The sequence below is a fragment of the Ovis aries genome, chromosome 1, assembly GCF_016772045.2.
Source record: "Ovis aries strain OAR_USU_Benz2616 breed Rambouillet chromosome 1, ARS-UI_Ramb_v3.0, whole genome shotgun sequence".
Classification (NCBI taxonomy): Eukaryota; Metazoa; Chordata; class Mammalia; order Artiodactyla; family Bovidae; genus Ovis; species Ovis aries.
Window position 1 is genome coordinate 101,336,218 of NC_056054.1, and position 18,397 is coordinate 101,354,614.

Here is an 18,397-nt window from a genome sequence, read left to right on the forward strand (position 1 = left end):
TACAAATTTAACAGACCCTGAGTTCACTGTTAGTTTCGTACGGGGTTTTCTTTTCCAATCTAGAAAGAGAGCTGCTTCCTCGCGCAGCGTCAGCGTCTTGAAGTGCCCCACCCCCGCCCCATATCCATCTCCCACACCACCCACCCCTTCCTTGAATTCGTGTGTCTGAACACAGTTCTAGTCCAGACTCTTCCGCGTTGTGACACGAGGTCACGCAATTCCAGTTCTCAGGGTCTCGATCGCTGCCCGGGACACAGGTACGGTCGGCCCCGACCTCATCAACATGGCTGCTGGAAGTGGCTTGTAGGAAGAAGAAAGGTGCGGCACTGCAGGATCACTTCCGCTTCCGTTGGTGCAAAAGCTTTCACTTCTCGTGCTACCGTGACTAAGATGGAAGCACTGCTGGAGTCGCGGTCCGGACTTTGGGCCGGGGGTCCGGTCCCCGGGCAGTTTTACCGCATTCCGTCCACTCCAGGTTCCTCTGTGGACCCGGCGTCCGCGCTGTACGGGGCTCCGATTACGCGCACCCAGTAAGCTCTTGGCGCCTTAGCCTGCGCAGGGGGAGGGACAGTGGGGCCTGGTGCCTCCCGCCGGTTCTGGGAGCCGGGGAAGTCGAGGCGAAGACCCGGGGCGCGCGACAGCGGGGGAGCTCAGGGAGGAAGGTCTCGGAGAATGAAAGGAGCCGTGGAAAGTCAGAAACGGAGCCCGCAGCTCCGGAAGCCGGCTCGTGCTTTTCGCCGCGCCGCCCCTCAGCAGACCTCCCTCTCTCTCTAGGAACCCCATGGTGACCGGGACCTCTGTCCTGGGGCTCAAGTTTGAGGGCGGAGTGGTGATCGCAGCAGACATGCTGGGCTCCTATGGCTCCTTGGCTCGTTTCCGCAACATCTCTCGCATTATGCGAGTCAACAACAGCACCATGCTGGGTGCTTCCGGAGACTATGCTGATTTCCAGTATTTGAAGCAGGTTCTCGGGCAAATGGTGTAAGTCATCTAGAGAGTAGAAGTAGTTGCCAAGTGGGGAGGGGAACCCACAGTTTTTTAATCCCTTCAAAAATTTCTGCGGGTAGAGAACAGGGAGACTTGCTGGGGGTGAAAGATGTGAGAAGTTTTGCAAATAGTTTATTTCAGTGGGTTTAAATGGGGAAGATTGTGGTAACGTCTTTTCGGGGTGGATGGAAATCCTGACTTCTGTTCTTTTATAAGGATTGATGAGGAGCTGTTGGGAGACGGACACAGCTATAGTCCTAAAGCTATTCATTCATGGCTGACCAGGGCCATGTACAGTCGCCGCTCCAAGATGAACCCCCTGTGGAACACCATGGTCATTGGAGGTTATGCTGATGGAGACAGGTTGATTTTAATACAAATAACTTAATTTCCTTGACCACCCAACCTCTAGTGCCTGTTTAGTGTCTGTCTCTCCCCCCTGAGTGAATCCCACTTCTGCCTCAGACCCTATAGTCCCATTCTTCAGCTAAGATACAGAAACCTAAGATGACCTATTGTGTCTTTTTAGCTTCCTGGGTTATGTGGACATGCTTGGTGTGGCCTATGAAGCCCCTTCGCTGGCCACTGGTTACGGTGCATACTTGGCTCAGGTAAGTAGTCAGTTGAGGGGTAGAAGACAGAAGGTAAGATTAGTGGCTGTCTGTTTTACCCTTTAAATTCGGGCATGAGAAACAGACTATGTTCCCTACTGCTGGGTTTATTTTTGGTCTAGAGGCTGTAATGACAAGGTGGGGTATGTCTTGGAGTGAGTCAGTATATGTATGCAAAGTGAGGACACCCATGAATTTCCCCTTCAAGTGGGTCTTAGCACAAGTAAGCAGAATTCATTCTGCTGAGGCAGTAAGTAGAATGTCAGCTTTTCACTTATGATTCTCTTTACATCATGGATTTGCAACAGATCATCTGGTATTCAGCCCATGGTATCTCCTGTTTTTTCCTCCCATCTCCTTAGCCTCTGCTGCGAGAAGTTCTGGAGAAGCAGCCAGTGCTGAGCCAGATGGAGGCCCGAGAACTAGTGGAACGCTGCATGCGAGTGCTGTACTATCGAGATGCCCGTTCTTATAACCGGGTGAGAAGTGTGAATAGTAAATGGGGATCTAATTGGCAGGCTGTGCAACTCCTGAGTCTCTATATGTTGAAGAACAGGCCATTTCTGTGTCTATTTTTCACATTTCAGAAAAACCCTCCATTTGACCTTTGACCAGGCCTGAGGCGTCTTTGATGACAGGGTTGGTATTTTCATTGAGAGCTCTGCTTTTTTTTTCAGTTTCAAATTGCCACTGTAACTGAAAAAGGTGTTGAAATAGAGGGACCCCTGTCTGCGGAGACCAACTGGGATATTGCCCACATGATCAGGTGACTGACATTAAAATTACAGTGGAATAATAGTTGGGAGATCCTGGTTGTAGTAAGGTTGGTTTTTCTGGAGGTCTCAACCAAAAATTCTCTGGGTGGCAAGGGTTTGGGTTGAAGATAGAGCTACTTTTGGGAATTGATTTCTCACTCTATGGCTTCATGATTTTATCATCTCTTTTTTTAGTGGCTTTGAATGAAATACAGATGTGTCATCCAGAACTGAAGTTGTACCCTTCTTCTAACTTTGAACTTGGTTGGTTCAAAGGTACTATTCTTTTTGTAAAATAAATAAATCCTTTGAAATGCTGGCTGAGTGGTTGTATCATTTGACTAAGTCACACCAAGAATGAAACTGCTAAGTACTGCTATATGCCATCTCCCTGCATAGTCAGAGAACTCTGGTTCTTGTAGCACATATAGACTTCTCTGCATAATACAGAAGCTCCACTACTGTCTTCATTTGGGTCTCTACTGAAGGCTGCTTTCTGTAAAAGTCAGACTTGATCTTTGTGTGATAATTAGCTTTTGTGTTTAACATTTTTCTTCAACATTCTCACCCATGCACTAGACTCTGAAATAGACTTTCTGGTTAATGTTGACTGCATATGGAATTTGTTAAAACATCATTTCAAAGATGGAAATGTAACATCTAGTCGACCTGTAGATTACTCCCAAACCTGAAGTAATAGCCTTAATCCTGCACCCATCCAACGTCCTCACCCTTCATGGGGAAACCTAATTTTGACATATAACCTAAATGTTTATTTCCAAATCTACTACTGATTTCTAGCACTGTAAGATCAGAGAAGGCAATGGCACCCCACTCCAGTACTCTTGCCTGGAAAATCCCATGGACAGAGGAGCCTGGTAGGCTGCAGTCCATGGGGTCACTAAGAGTCAGACACGACTGAGTGACTTCACTTTCATGCATTGGAGAAGGAAATGGCAACCCACTCCAGTGTTCTTGCCTGGAGAATCCCAGGGATGTGGGAGCCTGGTGGGCGCGGTCTATGGGGTCACGGAGTCGGACACGACTGAAGTGACTTAGCAGCAGCACTGTAAGACCTCTTAGAATATTGTGTTCACTTAGAAGTCCTGTAGTTGTGAGTCAAATCAGTTGGGAGTTATTAGCCAGTTCTTTTGCCAGGATGGTGTTAAACTTGAATTTTAAAAAACATCCTGGGTAATACTGATGGTGTAGTATCTTTTCTAAACCTCTTTTTGAGAAACTAGTATAGGCAGGAAACCCCAAAACTACTACAGGCATACCTTGTTTTTATGCTTTGCAGATACTGCAGTGTGTTTTACAAATGGAAGGTCTCTGGCTACTCTGCATTGAGTAAGTTTAGGTGTAATTTTTCCAACAGCATTTGCTTACTTTGTGTTACGTTTGGTGTGTTACCCTGATCAGTGATCTTTAATGTTACTACTGCCAAGAAAAGATCCAACCCGCTGAAGTCTCAACCGGTGATAAGCATTATTTGGCAGTATTTTTTAAGGTATCTAACTTTTTTAGACACAGTGCTATTGCCTGTTTAATATACTATAGCATAAACATATGCACAGGAAAACACAAAAAATGTGTGACTCGCTTTGTTGTTGATAGTTGCTTTATTGCGGTGGTCTGGATCCCAGCCTGCAGTGTCTCCAAGGTATGGCTGAAATTCAGGGAGGTGAGAGCTGAGGGAGAAATCAAAACCCTTTCACTTGTGTCATCCATGATTACAGTTAGCAAAATTTAAGCAAAAGAAAACCATCAGCTTTCAATCTGGATTTCACACACTCAGTCTCAACACAAAGTAGTCAATAAATACTTGTTTATTGATTAAACTGAATTATAAAAAACAAAACAAAAAAAACTTCCTTCTACTACTAAGCCATGCAGGCAGAATCCACAAAAGTAATAACTTCCCGGCCAAAACCCAGCCGATCCACTGTTGGTATTATGGCCTTAGAAAAATTACCCATCAGGAAAGTCATACAGTGTGCAGAGGCCAGGAACCCAGCTCTGCTAAGTCTGGGGCTGCTGCGGAGACTACCAAAGAGAAAGATTAGTCACTGTACACAAGAGCTGACCATAGTTCTTGAACTTTCTGAAAGGCAAAGTTTTGACTCAAAAGTCCATATTCTGTCAAAATGGCATCAGGCAAAAAGCTGAGGAAGAGAAGCCCAGGTGGTTCCTCCATTCATTTTTCATATGCCACGGGTTCACAAAGCTGGCCAAGCTGTTTACGGAAGGGAACACTCCAGTTCACTATATTATAGTGTGCTGGGCGTTAAAAACACAAAAAGAAAAACAGGTGAGGAGAAACAGGTGGTGTACTACCAGGCCCATCACATTTTGAGCACCTCCCAGTCTGTGAAAGCCTGTTCAAATAGGGTCACCTAGGAAAAAAACCACATTGCTTATAAATCCGTTTCCCCTCAATTTATTAAATGTTCCACTTATGTACATTTTAAACTTGAACCATTTACAAGCCTACGCGGGTTGCCTCCTTGGCTCACAGAAGGGAAACGCTGCAGAAAGCCTCAGGATGGACAGAAAGACAAGATAGTTGTGGGAAAGGTAGACCTGGATTTCTTTTGCTCCTTTTCTGTTACAGTACATTTCAGTCTACAGTCATGAGTACATACGATTAAAAAAAAATCCCTCATGCAAATTGTAGAAAAACTTTTCTTTCCTTGAAGCTGGCAGTGAAAAATAAAGATTCATGTCTTTTTCTTTGTGCACACCCCTATGTGTTTCTTCTTCAGGTCAGATTCTTCTCTAAGCGTTGAGAGAGAGAGGGGAAAGCCACAGGATAAGCAGGATTTCAACAAGTGGTCTTTTTAAAGTTCAATACAACTTCTTGCAGTTAGCTGCTGGCTGGAGGACATGTGATCCCTTGAACAAGTATGCTGTCCACTTAATAGGAAGTTCGACAAAGCAGGGGCTGCCCCGTGGATTGCAGGATGAAGACCCATACACTGGGAATGGCTTCCACCCTAAGGTTCTGTGTGATCACCTCAGTACCTCTTGCTTGCTAATGACCCATGTATGATCCTTTGTCCAGAGGGATGGTGTAAGAATAGGGAAGGGGGTCAAGGATCATGAGTGCAAAGAATATTGGTTTTATTGTGGTTTTGTTGGAGGGAGGGTGGTGAGGAAAAATAATCTCATCATCTTGGATGATTAAAGGTGGTTTCATGCATTTTTAAAGCCACAATTTTATATCTAGAGTTTCTGTGGAAACCAACATCTCTGGAGAGGGAAGGAAAGAAAGGAGAAGGAAGAGAGAGTTCAGTGGGATTCTTTTTCCATTTTCATTTTTATATAAAAGTGTTAAGACCACAATGAAAAAACTTTATCCATATATATATATAATAAACCAGTTTGTGAGCTACAACGTTTGTCTTTCCCATCTTCAGAAATGTTCTCACATTGACAATGGTTGGATAGCATCATGCCCAAAGACATTGGCCACACAGTAAAACAAACAAAACCCAGATGTACTATGATACAGTTGAGGTAAAAGGGGAAACAAAAAATTTAACATTCGCCCACAAAGGATTTTTTTTTCTTTTTCTTGATTTTTGTCAGAAAAATACCAAACACAGTGATTTAAATTTAAAAAAAAGTCACAAAAACCTGTTTTTAGCAGAAGTGAATGACCAACAGGCCAGCTTATCGGCTCAGACGTGATCGCTATAGATTTTCCTAATAATCCACAAATCCACAGGGATGTATATATAAGTCAACATCAGGGGGGAGTGGTGGCATAAAATTAAAAAATATAAACCCAATACCCCCACTTGGTATGCCCCTTTATCCTCTAACCCCCCTCACACTTCCCCACCCCTACTCCACACCCCTTTGTGACCCCAACACTCAAATCTCCATCAGATCTAGGTCAGCTTCTTCAAAGCCATAGAAAGACTCGGTCTCGCTTTCACCCTCAAAGAGCTGGTGAAGGCTTTCAGGCTCAATTGTCTCTTCCGGAGATGACCTGGGTCGAGGAGTGGAAGCTGAGGGTTCCTCGGACTGTTCCCCACTCAGCTTTAGCTGCTCCTCTAGGGAGGCAATTAGCTCCTCCTGCATGTCAGCGTTTCGTGTGGGTGAGTTCATGTTGCCATCAGGGCCAGGCAGAACGCTAGCCACCAGGAAGGACCGCTGAACTAGCTCTGGACAGTCCCCAATAACACCAAGCACCTCAGCCAGCCAGACCAGAACTAACTGAAGCAGAACATCAGAATCACACGCGGTATCTCCCATTTCCCGAGCCTGCTCCTTCCACTTTTTGTGCAGGAAGTTCTTGACAGTCCGCTTGATGCATACATCTAACGGCTGGATTTTGGAGCTGCAGCCTGCGGGGACGACCGCAGGCAAAGTGCTAGAGGCACTAAGCATGGCCAGCACCTCTTCCGATAAGTGAGTGCGGTGGCAGTCCATCACCAGCATGCCTTTGCTGCGCTGGCAAGCCGTGTGTTTTCGCCACACTCGGGTTGACCACAGCTCCATGATCTCATCGTCACTGTAGCCACTCTCCTTCGCCTCTAGCAAGATAGAGTCTGGCACGTTAGCAGGCTGATCCATCTGTCCTCGGTAGAAAACCAGGGTAGGGAGGACAGTGCCATCTGCCAGGATGGCCAGCACCACGTCACACCAAGGCTCCCCCGTGCCCACTGTCTGCAGGGCATTCTCCTTTCGGTCTTCACTGCTCAGTACCTCCGTATCGAGGAACAAGGAAACCTCATCAATAGCCACAATCATGGACAAGGACAAGTCCTGGTTGTGAATTTGCCGCTGTACAAATTCAATGAAGAGTCCTGCATTCTCTGCCACATCCTTAGGTAGAGTGTGGGCCACAGCGCGCCGTGCGTGGGGAGTCAGGTGGTGCCGTAGCATGAAACGCACAGCCCACTCGTATGAGATCTTAAATCCCCCCTCCAAGGAACGTCCTATTTTGGTGGCTTTCTGGAACAAGGTCTCCTCATTTACAGGTAGCTGTTGCTCTCGCTGGGTCAGCACCCACTCAGCCAGTTTCTCTTCTGCCTCTAAGCTCAGATACTTGCCCTCCAGACTCTCCCCCTGAGAGGCCTGGAAGCGCCGAAGCCAACGCCGGATGCGTCGCTGGGGGTTTCGGAAGTGTTCAGCTGCCTGTTCCGTGTTGCAGCATAGGGCAAACAGGACCACTCGAAGCTTCTTCACAGAAAGCTGCTCTTTCTTGCCAATGCCACTGCTACTACCACCCCCTGACGCTGGCTCAGGCTCCTGGGTGACTGGGCTCCCTTCATCCTGGTCGTCAACATTCAGACATTCGGCCTCCTCCGCAGCCAAGGGTGGAAGGGCTAAAGTCTGGAGGTGCGTGGGGGTGGGTGGTGGGGTTGCAGTTGAGGCCGGTGACGGGAGTGCCTGGGCCACAGGAGCTGGCAGCTCTTCAGGCTCAGCTGGGGTGACTCCAGCAGACTTCACAGTGGCAGCTTTATTAGAGGAGAAGGAAGGAGGAGGGTACAAGTTTTTCAAGTTCCGGTCGTGTGCTCGGTCACGAGTCTGGCCATGCCTAAAGGGTTAGCAGAAAGGAAGAAAAAGCTCAGTTAAATTAGGAAAACAAAATAATAATATTTGTAGTAGTAATAAAGAATAAACATACTATAAAATAAAAGTTAAACCATCAAACGAGTTCTGTTACCTTGAGTGAGATATCCAAGTGAGTCCTATGGGAAATAACACAATAAAAAAATGTTAGCTTGGTGAAGAAACAAACCCACCTGAGACAGTTCTTGAGATTTTAACCAAAAAAGCAAATCTACTACTTTCCCAGTCTTATCTAAATCTCAAGTTAGAATGCTTCCACCCTGGTGAAGTATGTCTCAGCAGCAGATGGGTTAGGCTGGGAGCAGACGCACCTGCTCACTGTGACCTGCATCCTTAGTCCCACCTACAACCCCCATCTCTCTTACTCACCCCGTGGCAGGATGCTACTGGATCTATGAGAAGGGTTGAATACCAAATGCTTAGCCATGGCATCTCCCACAGAGGTAACAAAGGTACATGAAGTGCAGGCCAGCTTGCTTCCACTGAGAAAGAGAGTCAAGAGTATGTCAGACAAACACAGCAATGACTACTGAGAGTTAAGCTTCAAGGCTTAGTAAAGAAAAAGAGTGTCCCTCCTTTCTCCTCTCAAATTAATGCATATGTCTATCCCCCAAAGTAATATAAGGGATTTAATGTAAAAGCTTGAACAATTAACAGTCCATCAGTAAGTTTGTCATTACCTCACAGAATTTTTAAACAAAGCCAAATACTTGGGGCTCTTCCGTGGAACATGATTGCTGAGAAAGACAAAGAGAAAGTTGTATGAGTTACATGGTTCAGCTCACTAAACTAGAGATCACCAGCCATTGACAAGGCCTGAACAAAAGAAATGCCTCTTCAATCAATCCTAACCTCAACCCAAGCCCATCGCATTAATATTTCCTATTAATATGCAAATAGATCCTGCAGGTGGGGGGAAACCTATTAAAAGGCATAGTCTGGTTGGAGGTGGAGGGGTGGTGACCACGTCAGAGGCCATATTTCTAAGAAGCACCCTGGCCCTCGTACCACATTTTGAGTAGCACGGTTGTACAAAACCAGATTACAGACCAATGAAAGCCAAATAAAGCCGGGTCTGGCCTCTGACTCTACTAGCAAAGGTGCACAAACAGCTCCAAAAGTTGTAGGGGGAACCACCAGAAGCAGGGGAGGGAATGAAATGAGTTCTGAAGAATCTGAAATCCCAGAGAGGAACACTGGTTTAATCCTGACTCACTTGATCATGTGGTTGGCGTAAGCTCGAGAACAGCAGGTACTATAGCGACACAGAGAGCAGTGAACGTAAGTAGGGAAATGATTGGGGAAGTCTGGGATCTCAAAGCTGCACTCCAGACACGTCTGCCGGCCCATGACACTCCTGTCGAGAAACAAAGAAAATCTTATTACTGCCTCAGGGGTCCCCAAACCATACAGATTTAGGCAACAGAGTCTGCTTAAAAGGCTACCAGATGACACTGGCTCTCAGGAATAGCTGTGCCCACCCGGCCCCCAGCCTCCAAGAGAAGGCACTGACATTTTCCTAACAGCTCTCTTCTGGACGTTGCGCTGCACAGGGGGGTAAAGGAAGACGGGCAGAGGGTCTGCTGAGGAGGCCAGTGGTGCTGCTTCCTGCAAGCTGCCAGGAGGTCCATCACTGGAGGGTACAGGAGCAGCTCGTGGCTGCCCCCGGGAAGCCCGGATTGTCACCTGGGAGTCAAGGGAAGAAATAATTAGACACTACCTACGAAAGACCCTCAGAACACTGAAAAGCTCTCTTCCTCCCCTTCTTGGATCCGTGAAGGGAATGCCGACAAACCCCTTACCTTGGTGCCTGGTTTCAAGCCTTCCAGCTGCTTGGGTTTACGGAAGGTTTTATGGTGCTGCAGCTTGTGTTCAATTTTGTCCTTGGCAAAGAGAAACTGTAGCCGGCATTTGTTGCAGTGATAAACATTCCTCTTCTGAAGGGAAAAAAAGAGACAGAATCCTTTAAAGGTTCCCAATGAATTTTCTTCCTGAGGAGAAGGTAGATCATTGCCAATCATAGCATTCTTTCCATCTTTCTGTTGATAATTTAACAGAGTTAAAAAGAAATAGACAACATTTAACACTGAACCTAATTTTCCAATCTTTATCTATAACTTTATATATTTTGCAATACAGTTACAAGCCTTATTATTAGGTGGTGAGAATCATCACGTCCCATGCTCCCAGAGAAAGGTGGACTGAAAGCCAGGTTAACTAGGTCCTCAGAGCATCACCCACTGACTTGCTTTAACAGTTTGGCCGAGTGGCTTCAGCTTTACTTGCCCTATTACTATTGTTTTTAGTTTAGTTATCATTTTTATTTGAAGTACTGTCAATGTTCTTTTCATCCTTGATAAAATATAAGCTTGAGACTGTCTTATTACTTTATCTTTACAGTGTGGATGGACATTGCTACTATTTCTGGATATTATTTTTAAAAAATACAATAAAATGTACATGGTGAAAAAAACCCCATACTTTTATTTTGTACTCCTTCATGCGCTAAGTTTACCTTCAACTGCACTCCTCAGTCCCCTTCCACAGAAACAACTTGTTACCAGCTTCCTGGGTATTCTTTCACAGATGGTCTGTGCAGATAACCATATAGCAAACTCAAATGTCTCCATTCACCACCCCTGTTTTCCTTTCTCTTTTTTAACAAACAAACAAACAAAAAGTACTTTCCTACACAGTGCTGTTTTTTTTTTCCCTTTTAACACATCAACACAGATATGCCTCCCTGAAAGGCCATTTTGAGGATTCAGTCTGCCCAGTATCGAAACAGGACACGTCTACGATTCCTTCCTAGGACAGCGAAGGCTCTGTAACATCAGCTACAGGTGGCAGTTCCTATGCTAGTATATGGAAATACACCAGTGGGGGATTACAGCAGTCACTATGTGTGAACCTAAGAAGGTGCTTACAAGCGAGAAGCCAGGGCACGCGTGCACACACGTGGATGTCACCCACTGGTGCACCCATCTTGTTCTCTGTTTTGGTCCCTCTCTATGTACCTTCACTCGCCTCCTCTAGGGGCTCCTTTCCTGCAGCATTTTAAAACCAAGGCTTATATATTCCATCTTCAAACCAAAACACAGCAGCAGCAGCAACTTCTCCCTTGCTCCTCCTTCCCTGCGTCTGCCACCCCTGGTCCTGCCCTTCATAACTTTCTTTAAGTAAGTTCTCTCCATTCCTTACCTCTCATTCATCCGTCCCACTGAAATCTGGCTTCTACCCTGCTGACCAACGAAATGGCTAAATTAAAGGCTGGCCTCTCACGTTTCTATCTTGCTGATACCTTCTTGCAACATTTGACCACACATTTTCCTTCAAAATGCTTTTGTCCCCGCCTCTTCCTCGACATCACGACTCTTTGGATTTTCATCCCAGGACTATGGCCCTGGCTTTGTAGAGAGAGAACTCAATGGTCTTTCACCTTATTCTCAATTTGGGGGTTTGGGGGTGGGGGTGAAGCTTCGCACTTTCAAGTTTAAATCTACTGGATTTATATAATGATGATTTCTAAGTATCTTTCACAATTCAGGCCTCAGACCTATATATCCAACTATTTAGTACTCAATTACACTTGATGTCCATAGATACTGCCAACTCAGAATATCCATCCAAACAGAATCCTCCCCTCAAAAGTTACTTTCTCCAGTGTTCCTATCTCAGTATAGTCTCCCCATTCATCCAATTACCCAAGACAGAATCCTGGGCACTATTCTTAACTACTTCCTCACTACCTTCACCTAATCCATCTCTAAATTACAGATAGCACTTATCTTCTCAGTATCTTGCAACTCTAATCCTCTTCATTTCAAAAGCCAATAGCCACTATCATCTCTCAGGTAAACTACTGAAAAAGCCTTTGGCTTGTCTCCCTAACTCTTGGAGCAGCCAGTGTAATCATAACTAAAAGCAAATGTGAACACATCACTCCAGGATTTGAAAATCTCTTCAATGGCTTCCCAACATCAACTTTTGTTTTAATTAACAGAAGTCTGTATTTTATGTTGATTTGCTTAGTTTTTACATACACTCTCTTTTTTGGTTCTAGGTTCCCATCCAGGATACCACCTGGTATTTTACTAGTCATGTCCCGAAGTTCCTCTTGGCAGTTTTCCTCAGGCTTCTCCCAACTTTTTATAATAAAAGATGAAGCGCCTTTTTATTTTTTAAACTATTTTATTTTTTGGTCAGTTAAAGCCACAGGTTTGTTTACTGGTCATGCCGTGAGGCATGGGGGATCTTAGTTCCCTGACCAAGAATCGAACCTGGGCCCTGCATCTGAGAGTGCAGTCTTAAACAGTGAAGCGCCAGCAAAGCTCTGGAGACTCCTTTTTATGGCTCTAAGATTCTCCATGATATGTTCTCTAACCTCCAACCTCCCCCATACCCTACACACTCCAACCACACTGAACTTTCAATTCCTTGAGCCTCCCTGTGCCTCTGAGCATGCTGTCCTTCTAGTCCACTTCACCTGGCTCATCCTTCCTCATCCTTCAGGTCTTGAACAACACTTTTCCTGGAAGACTTTCTAGGTTCCCAGAGCAGGTTATGTTCTTTTTTATATTCTGTATTTCCCCTAACACAACATTGCTCCTGCTTTATTGTACTATTTAACTGTCCCGTTTAACCACTAAATCTCCAGCATCTAGCCCAGTGCCTGGTACATATTACTGGAATTCAATACATTTTTCAAACTCACACATATAATCTTCTCCACCAAAATTATTTGCCTCGCTCAGATCTGGCCCCAGCACCCATAATTAAGCAGGGCAATTGCTTGGTGTCTGGTACCTGGTGCCTCATGTAATGCTGCTGGAACGCACTGCCATTTTTGAAGACCTTCAAGCAGTAAGGGCAGAGCAGGTGCCGAGTATCTTCATGGATCATCCGAAAGTGGACGTCCACCTCAGAGTAGAGTGAGGAGCGGTACTGGCACACCTGAACCACATAAGGGAAATAAGCTACAAGTGAAGTGAACAACTGAGGCCTTAGAAAAGGGGTAGCAACAAAGTGTTAACATAGAAAGAAAATTTCTCCTAAATGTACAGAAATCAAGTTATTTTTCTGAATTTGTAATGCAGAGTTATGTTTGTGATCATGAATTCAGCCGTGAAATATAGTAAAAATGGGAAGGACAGGAAAGTCTGAAAAGTCCAAATTCTCGCTAAGAGGAGCAGATTTTTTCCTATCTCCACAGGAAACATTCAGGGGACAGACACTCCCTCACTTTTAAAAAACTACGTATTTATTTGGCTGCACTGGGTCTAGAACTGCATGTGGGATCCAGTTCCCTGAACAGGAATCAAACCCAGACCCCTGCACTGGGAGTGCAGAATCCTAGCCACTGGGCCAACGGGGAAGTCCCAGACACTCCCTTACTACAGGCATTGTGTTCCAAGACTGGGTTCCTCAGCTGGGTACATGCATATATCCTTTATGTTTTTCTCCTGCATGAAGAACCCTGAAAATAGAACCTGGGTTCAGTATTTCTTTTGTATTTCCTCAGTGTTCCTTAAACTGAGTATGTGCAATAGATACTGGGCAGTGTTCATTAGTGGAATCTTCACATTCAGCCCGAGAGCAAAAGACCAAGCAAAGCTCCCTAAGGAGAAGGCCGTACCTGGCAAACATAAGGCATCTCTCCAGGCTTATGAGTGTCCTTCATATGCTGGAGAAACAGTGGCTCGCTCTCAAATGCCCACTCACAGATCTTGCACTTGGCTGTGAGAAGAAAAACAATCGGTAAATACACTCGAAAATATGACCAAAATCCTGCTGATTCATAATCTTTACTTTCTGACTCCTGTATCTTCATTTGCAATAGTATTAGTAACTTATGGGGTCTCTTCTTTTCTTTAAAATGGTTGTCAACAGTTGTGTTGCTGATAAAAAGTATCCTTCTGTCTCTAGCTCAGATGTCTTCACCAAAGCTCCTTTCTAGATTTTGAACTCTCTACAAGACATTTACACAGGAATAGTTTACCATCTACAAATATGGATTTGTCCTTCAAAGACTGACAACATGAACAGAATTTCTTGCCTTCTTATGAGTTATTGCTAATAAACTGAGATAATTAAACTTTAAAATTAGCCATTTTATCAAATGTCTATGTAAGGCTGCAATTCTAAATTTTTGGCAAATATTTTAATTGCTACATACTGTGAATTATACAGGCAAAATAAAGACAGTTATTTGTATTTTTCTTAACATTACTAAAATTATTTTCAAGTTTTTGTGAACACAAAAATTGTAAATTGGAAGTGCTAAGCGCTTATTTACTGTCTAACCCCTGCCCACCACTCCCAAATGAGTGAAGCTGAAATAAAACAAATGAACAAAAACCAGGGGTTTTTAATACGGGGTCCAAGGAACCCAGGTATCCCCTGAAATTATCTGCAAAGAGTGAAATGTTTATTTTGGGGGGAAGTTTTGTGTCGATTCTCAAAGGCATCTGCAACCCATTTAGAACCACTTCCCAGAAGTACATCAGGTATGAGAACCAGATAAATAAAAAATTCTGCCTAGAATGAGGAAAAGTTGATCACGTAAGTTGAACCTTGAAAGAATAGTGATTTGCCAGACAGAGAAGACAAGAGAAGAACTTGAGCAAAGGCATGGAACTGCATGACATGTTTGGGATACTGTAACTAGTGGCATGACAATCTTTTCTCCTGTTTTCCTGCCCTTTACTTCTCAATTCACTTTGCTTAGCTTCTTTTTTTCTTTTCTAGAACACTTTAAAGCACTGGTATTTCCCAGCCTTCTGTCCAAGCCTTTTCCTAAATCAGCTCTATTGTTACAACTGCCTCATAATATCAATAGTAACATTTATTAAATAATTTCTAATGCATAAACAATATCCTAAGATTTATATGGATTATCTCATACACAGAAAATCAGTGAGAAAGGAATCAAAGCCATCAATGGATTTAAGGGATCTCTAATAACCTTTCACACCTGTTCTAAGGGGAAGGAGTTGATTTGAAGAAGATTCAAGAGGGAAACTTGACTGATTTTCCAAAGTGGCCATCCTAACACTGTCCCTCCCAGCACTGTCACCCTCACCTCCTTAACACCTACCTCAGTCTCTTGCTTTGAGAAAACAGGTGTGAAATACTATAGACTCTGCTTCCTGCTTTCCAAACTTGGAAGAACAGATCCTTTTTGCCTTTCTAAGGTTCATCCAATCTCATCATTCCATGTATATATACCATGACTTTACTAAACAAGGGGTTCTCCCTTTCCCGAGTCTTTCTTCACAAAGAATCCTCCTGACATGTGAACACAAGAAAGCATCTATCCCTCAACCTTACCTCTTCCTTCATCTATTGCCCTTAAACAAGTTTAAACACAATAACCCACTGATGTTCTGGAGACAATTCAGGAAACTTGAAAATGAAGACAGATGATGTTGAAGATTTATGATTAATTCTGTTAGGTCTTGATAAAGATACTATGGCTATGTTTTTTGTTTCTTTCTTTCAGGCTGGAAATGACGTTTACTAAAGTGTTAACTGTATCAGCTGGACTGATCAAGTTTATACTTGTTTAAACTTGTAGTTATCACAAAGTATGACTTCCATTAGAACCCGTAGCTTGAACACAGATCTGGTTGCTCAGGGCATGAACCCCAGGAAGACCACTGGACTCTTGTCGCACCTGGCCTCAGTTTGTGACAAAAGTCCCACTCTCCCTGGGTGTCTCCCATGGCGTCTGCTCCGTGGGTTGTACAAGAATGATTTTACGTATGCAGAGCCATCTACCTGTTTCAGAGTAGGGTAGTTATGCATTTGCTCACATGAATAACCAAGTGTGTCTCTTCCCATCACCCTTCAGAACCCGCATTCTTCAGGGACCCATCCTAAGTGTTCCCTAAGATTCCTGATTGCGGTCCATGTAGAGTCATGAGATCTGCAGTGGGTTTTAACTCTTCAGTAAACGTCAGCTCTCTTACCTCTTGGCCCCACGTTGAGAGGTGTAGGTGGAAAAAGGCCATCTTTTCTGATGAGGACGGGAATGCCTATGTATTTTAAATGTCCTTACTTTTCAGAGATATATAATGAAGTATTTAGGAGTGAAACGTCATTATGTCTATAATTTAAAAACACTTCAGAAAATAAAAAAAAAAATTTCAAAACTAAAAACAATGATCTCAAGATGTTAACATGAAAAAATGAGCTACTTTCATGAAGGATCTGCCACAGATGCAAAAAAAAGGGAGTTATAAAAGAATCCAAGAGTAAAATTGATATATACTAAAGCACAGAAAAGGCATTTACCTGTGTTCGGATCAACAATGTCTGGGTTTTTCATCAGTATAAACCGAAGTCATAAAATACTCAAAAAATTAAAAGTCAAGGATAAAACCGTGGTAAACGAAAAGGAAAAGACTGATGAGGTTCTGCACTGTCCACTTTGTTTTTTCCCATTAGGAAGAACTTATCTTGTTATGTATAGTACAATATGTAAGTGGACTACCACACACCACCAGATCTGTATAAAAGCAGATGTTTTCGCTGGGAGATTCAGATGAGTAATTTGGACTTTCCATCACTGACAGTGAAGAACGTGGGACCTAACTTAGACCAAGTTGCTACTCTGCTGCATGTGGTGTTATGATGGTTGAAACCATTATCTACTCCACCCACTAACTGTTAGTCCAAAGTTCCACTGCCTTCTATAGGAACCACCAGTATACACATAGCTAGTGACATATGAAATGGGATGAGCTCAAATTGAGACTATTTGCTCTGGTGTACACACTAGATTAAAAAAAAAAGAATAATTTAAAATTTGTTTATTAATTAAAAAATTTTGATTATATACTAAGATTATCTTGGCTATTTTGAATTAAATAAAATATACTATTAAAGTTAATTTCACCTTAAAATATTTTTATTTCAAATGACTACTAAAAAAATTAAAATTACATACACAGCTCATTATATTTTCTGTTGATAAGCACTCATCTGGGCCACTCATGACAATCCTACTTCCCTTAACAATATGATCACAGCCAAAGAGATATAAACGGAAAACAATTCTGCCTTACAAGGAACAGACCTAGGAAAGACACAGGAAGACATGGCCTCTTTTTCATCTGCACAATCTTACATTTGAACGAATTCCTGAGATTAACATAGCTTTTCTGCTAGAAAGCCAGAGACAAGAAAATTGTTGAAAAGTAAAGACTTAAGTTCTGGGCTTGAAGCTTACTCCACCTTAAGTCTTCTCAGTTAAAGGATCTAATCATAGATGTCTTTAATGTTTAATCCATTTTTAGTTAAGATTTTTAATCTGCAGCAAAAGCATCTATATTATGCATATTTTTCTCTCTACATGTTTGCTCATGCTGTTCCCCATCACATAAAATCTTTTCTTACTGTTTTCCATCCACCTAAATCCTTCTTGTATTTAAGACCAAGTTTATACATTACCTATTCTGTGAAATCCAGCCATAAGGATCTTTTCCCTTCTCTGAACTATTCTACCGATCATTCATATCATCCAATGTCTGTATTTATAATAAATACATAGTCTTGTTCTCTTGTCTCTTCAACAAAACTAGAAATCCCTTATATGATAAAGGAAATATTTCTAGAAGACTGGATTCAAATCCTCACGTCATCTTATTAGAAGTGTACGCTCTTTAGTAAATGACTAAATATTTCTGGGGTTGTATCCAGCCTGTTTCTCATCTTTAAGATGTAGCCAACAAAGGTCCGTCTAGTCAAGGCTATGGTTTTTCCAGTGGTCATGTATGGATGTGAAAGTTGGACTGTGAAGAAAGCTGAGCACCAAGGAATTGATGTTTTTGAACTGTGGTGTTGGAGAAGACTCTTGAGAGTCCCTTGGACTACAAGGAGATCCAACCAGTCCATTCTAAAGGAGATCAGTCCTGTGTGTTCTTTGGAAGGACTGATGTTAAAGCTGAAACTCCAATACTTTGGCCACCTCATGCGAAGAGTTGACTCATTGGAAAAGACCCTGATGCTGGGAGGGATTGGGGGCAGGAGGAGAAGGGGAAGACAGAGGATGAGATAGCTGGATGGCACCACTGACTTGATGGACATGAGTTTGGGTGAACTCCGGGAGTTGGTGATGGACAGGGAGGCCTGGCGTGCCACAATTCATGGGGTCGCAAAGAGTCGGACAAGACTGAGCGACTGAACTGAACACTCCAACTCATCTTATATTTCATGAAACTCTTAATGGTAAAGTACTTTATAATATTGTTTTATCCTACATAAAAACTACAACATTACTAACTAAAGTGAAGATCCAAATACAGATGTTTGCTCCTTCTATAAAACAATCTAGGTAGCAAACCCTTAAAATATACCTCTCTACGGTGGACCAATGCCCCTAATATTTGGAATTGAGCACTGAACTCAACTCAAGCTTGAACAGAATAGAAGCCAGGCTTGTAAGAAAACAGAGCA

The 18,397-nt window shown here is 43.3% G+C and overlaps 2 protein-coding genes across 16 annotated transcripts in view; one reads left to right on the top strand and one right to left on the bottom strand.

The window, feature by feature from the left end:
- Positions 1-366: 366 nt before the first annotated feature.
- On the top strand, positions 367-2,672 carry PSMB4 (proteasome 20S subunit beta 4). Its single transcript, XM_004002491.5, has 7 exons — positions 367-530; positions 775-981; positions 1,204-1,350; positions 1,517-1,598; positions 1,961-2,077; positions 2,276-2,364; positions 2,549-2,672. Exons 1-7 carry the CDS (start codon positions 391-393, stop codon positions 2,559-2,561), a joined length of 795 nt encoding a protein of 264 aa, XP_004002540.3. The 5' UTR covers positions 367-390; the 3' UTR covers positions 2,562-2,672.
- A 1,492-nt stretch (positions 2,673-4,164) lies between these two features.
- The window catches only part of POGZ (pogo transposable element derived with ZNF domain), a 59,952-nt gene continuing 45,719 nt past the window's right edge, over positions 4,165-18,397 (bottom strand). For all 15 annotated transcript variants that reach the window (XM_060401928.1, XM_042255053.1, XM_042255196.1 and 12 more), the window contains 9 exons: positions 13,575-13,675; positions 12,746-12,892; positions 9,742-9,876; positions 9,453-9,625; positions 9,156-9,296; positions 8,620-8,676; positions 8,309-8,421; positions 8,034-8,058; positions 4,165-7,904 (listed from right to left, as the gene is read on the bottom strand). In XM_060401928.1, the coding sequence (XP_060257911.1) occupies positions 6,233-7,904; positions 8,034-8,058; positions 8,309-8,421; positions 8,620-8,676; positions 9,156-9,296; positions 9,453-9,625; positions 9,742-9,876; positions 12,746-12,892; positions 13,575-13,675 (2,564 nt within the window). In that variant the 3' untranslated portion in view covers positions 4,165-6,232. The remainder of the gene's footprint in view (positions 7,905-8,033; positions 8,059-8,308; positions 8,422-8,619; positions 8,677-9,155; positions 9,297-9,452; positions 9,626-9,741; positions 9,877-12,745; positions 12,893-13,574; positions 13,676-18,397) is intronic.

What these genes read in the sequence shown, in the direction of transcription:
- PSMB4 (XM_004002491.5), top strand. Translation starts at nt 391, where the DNA reads ATGGAAGCACTGCTGGAGTCGCGGTCCGGACTTTGGGCCGGGGGTCCG. An exon ending in GCTCCGATTACGCGCACCCA is followed by an intron (nt 531 to 774) that starts GTAAGCTCTTGG and finishes CTCTCTCTCTAG; the next exon opens with GAACCCCATGGTGACCGGGA. An exon ending in ATGCCCGTTCTTATAACCGG is followed by an intron (nt 2,078 to 2,275) that starts GTGAGAAGTGTG and finishes TTTTTTTTTCAG; the next exon opens with TTTCAAATTGCCACTGTAAC.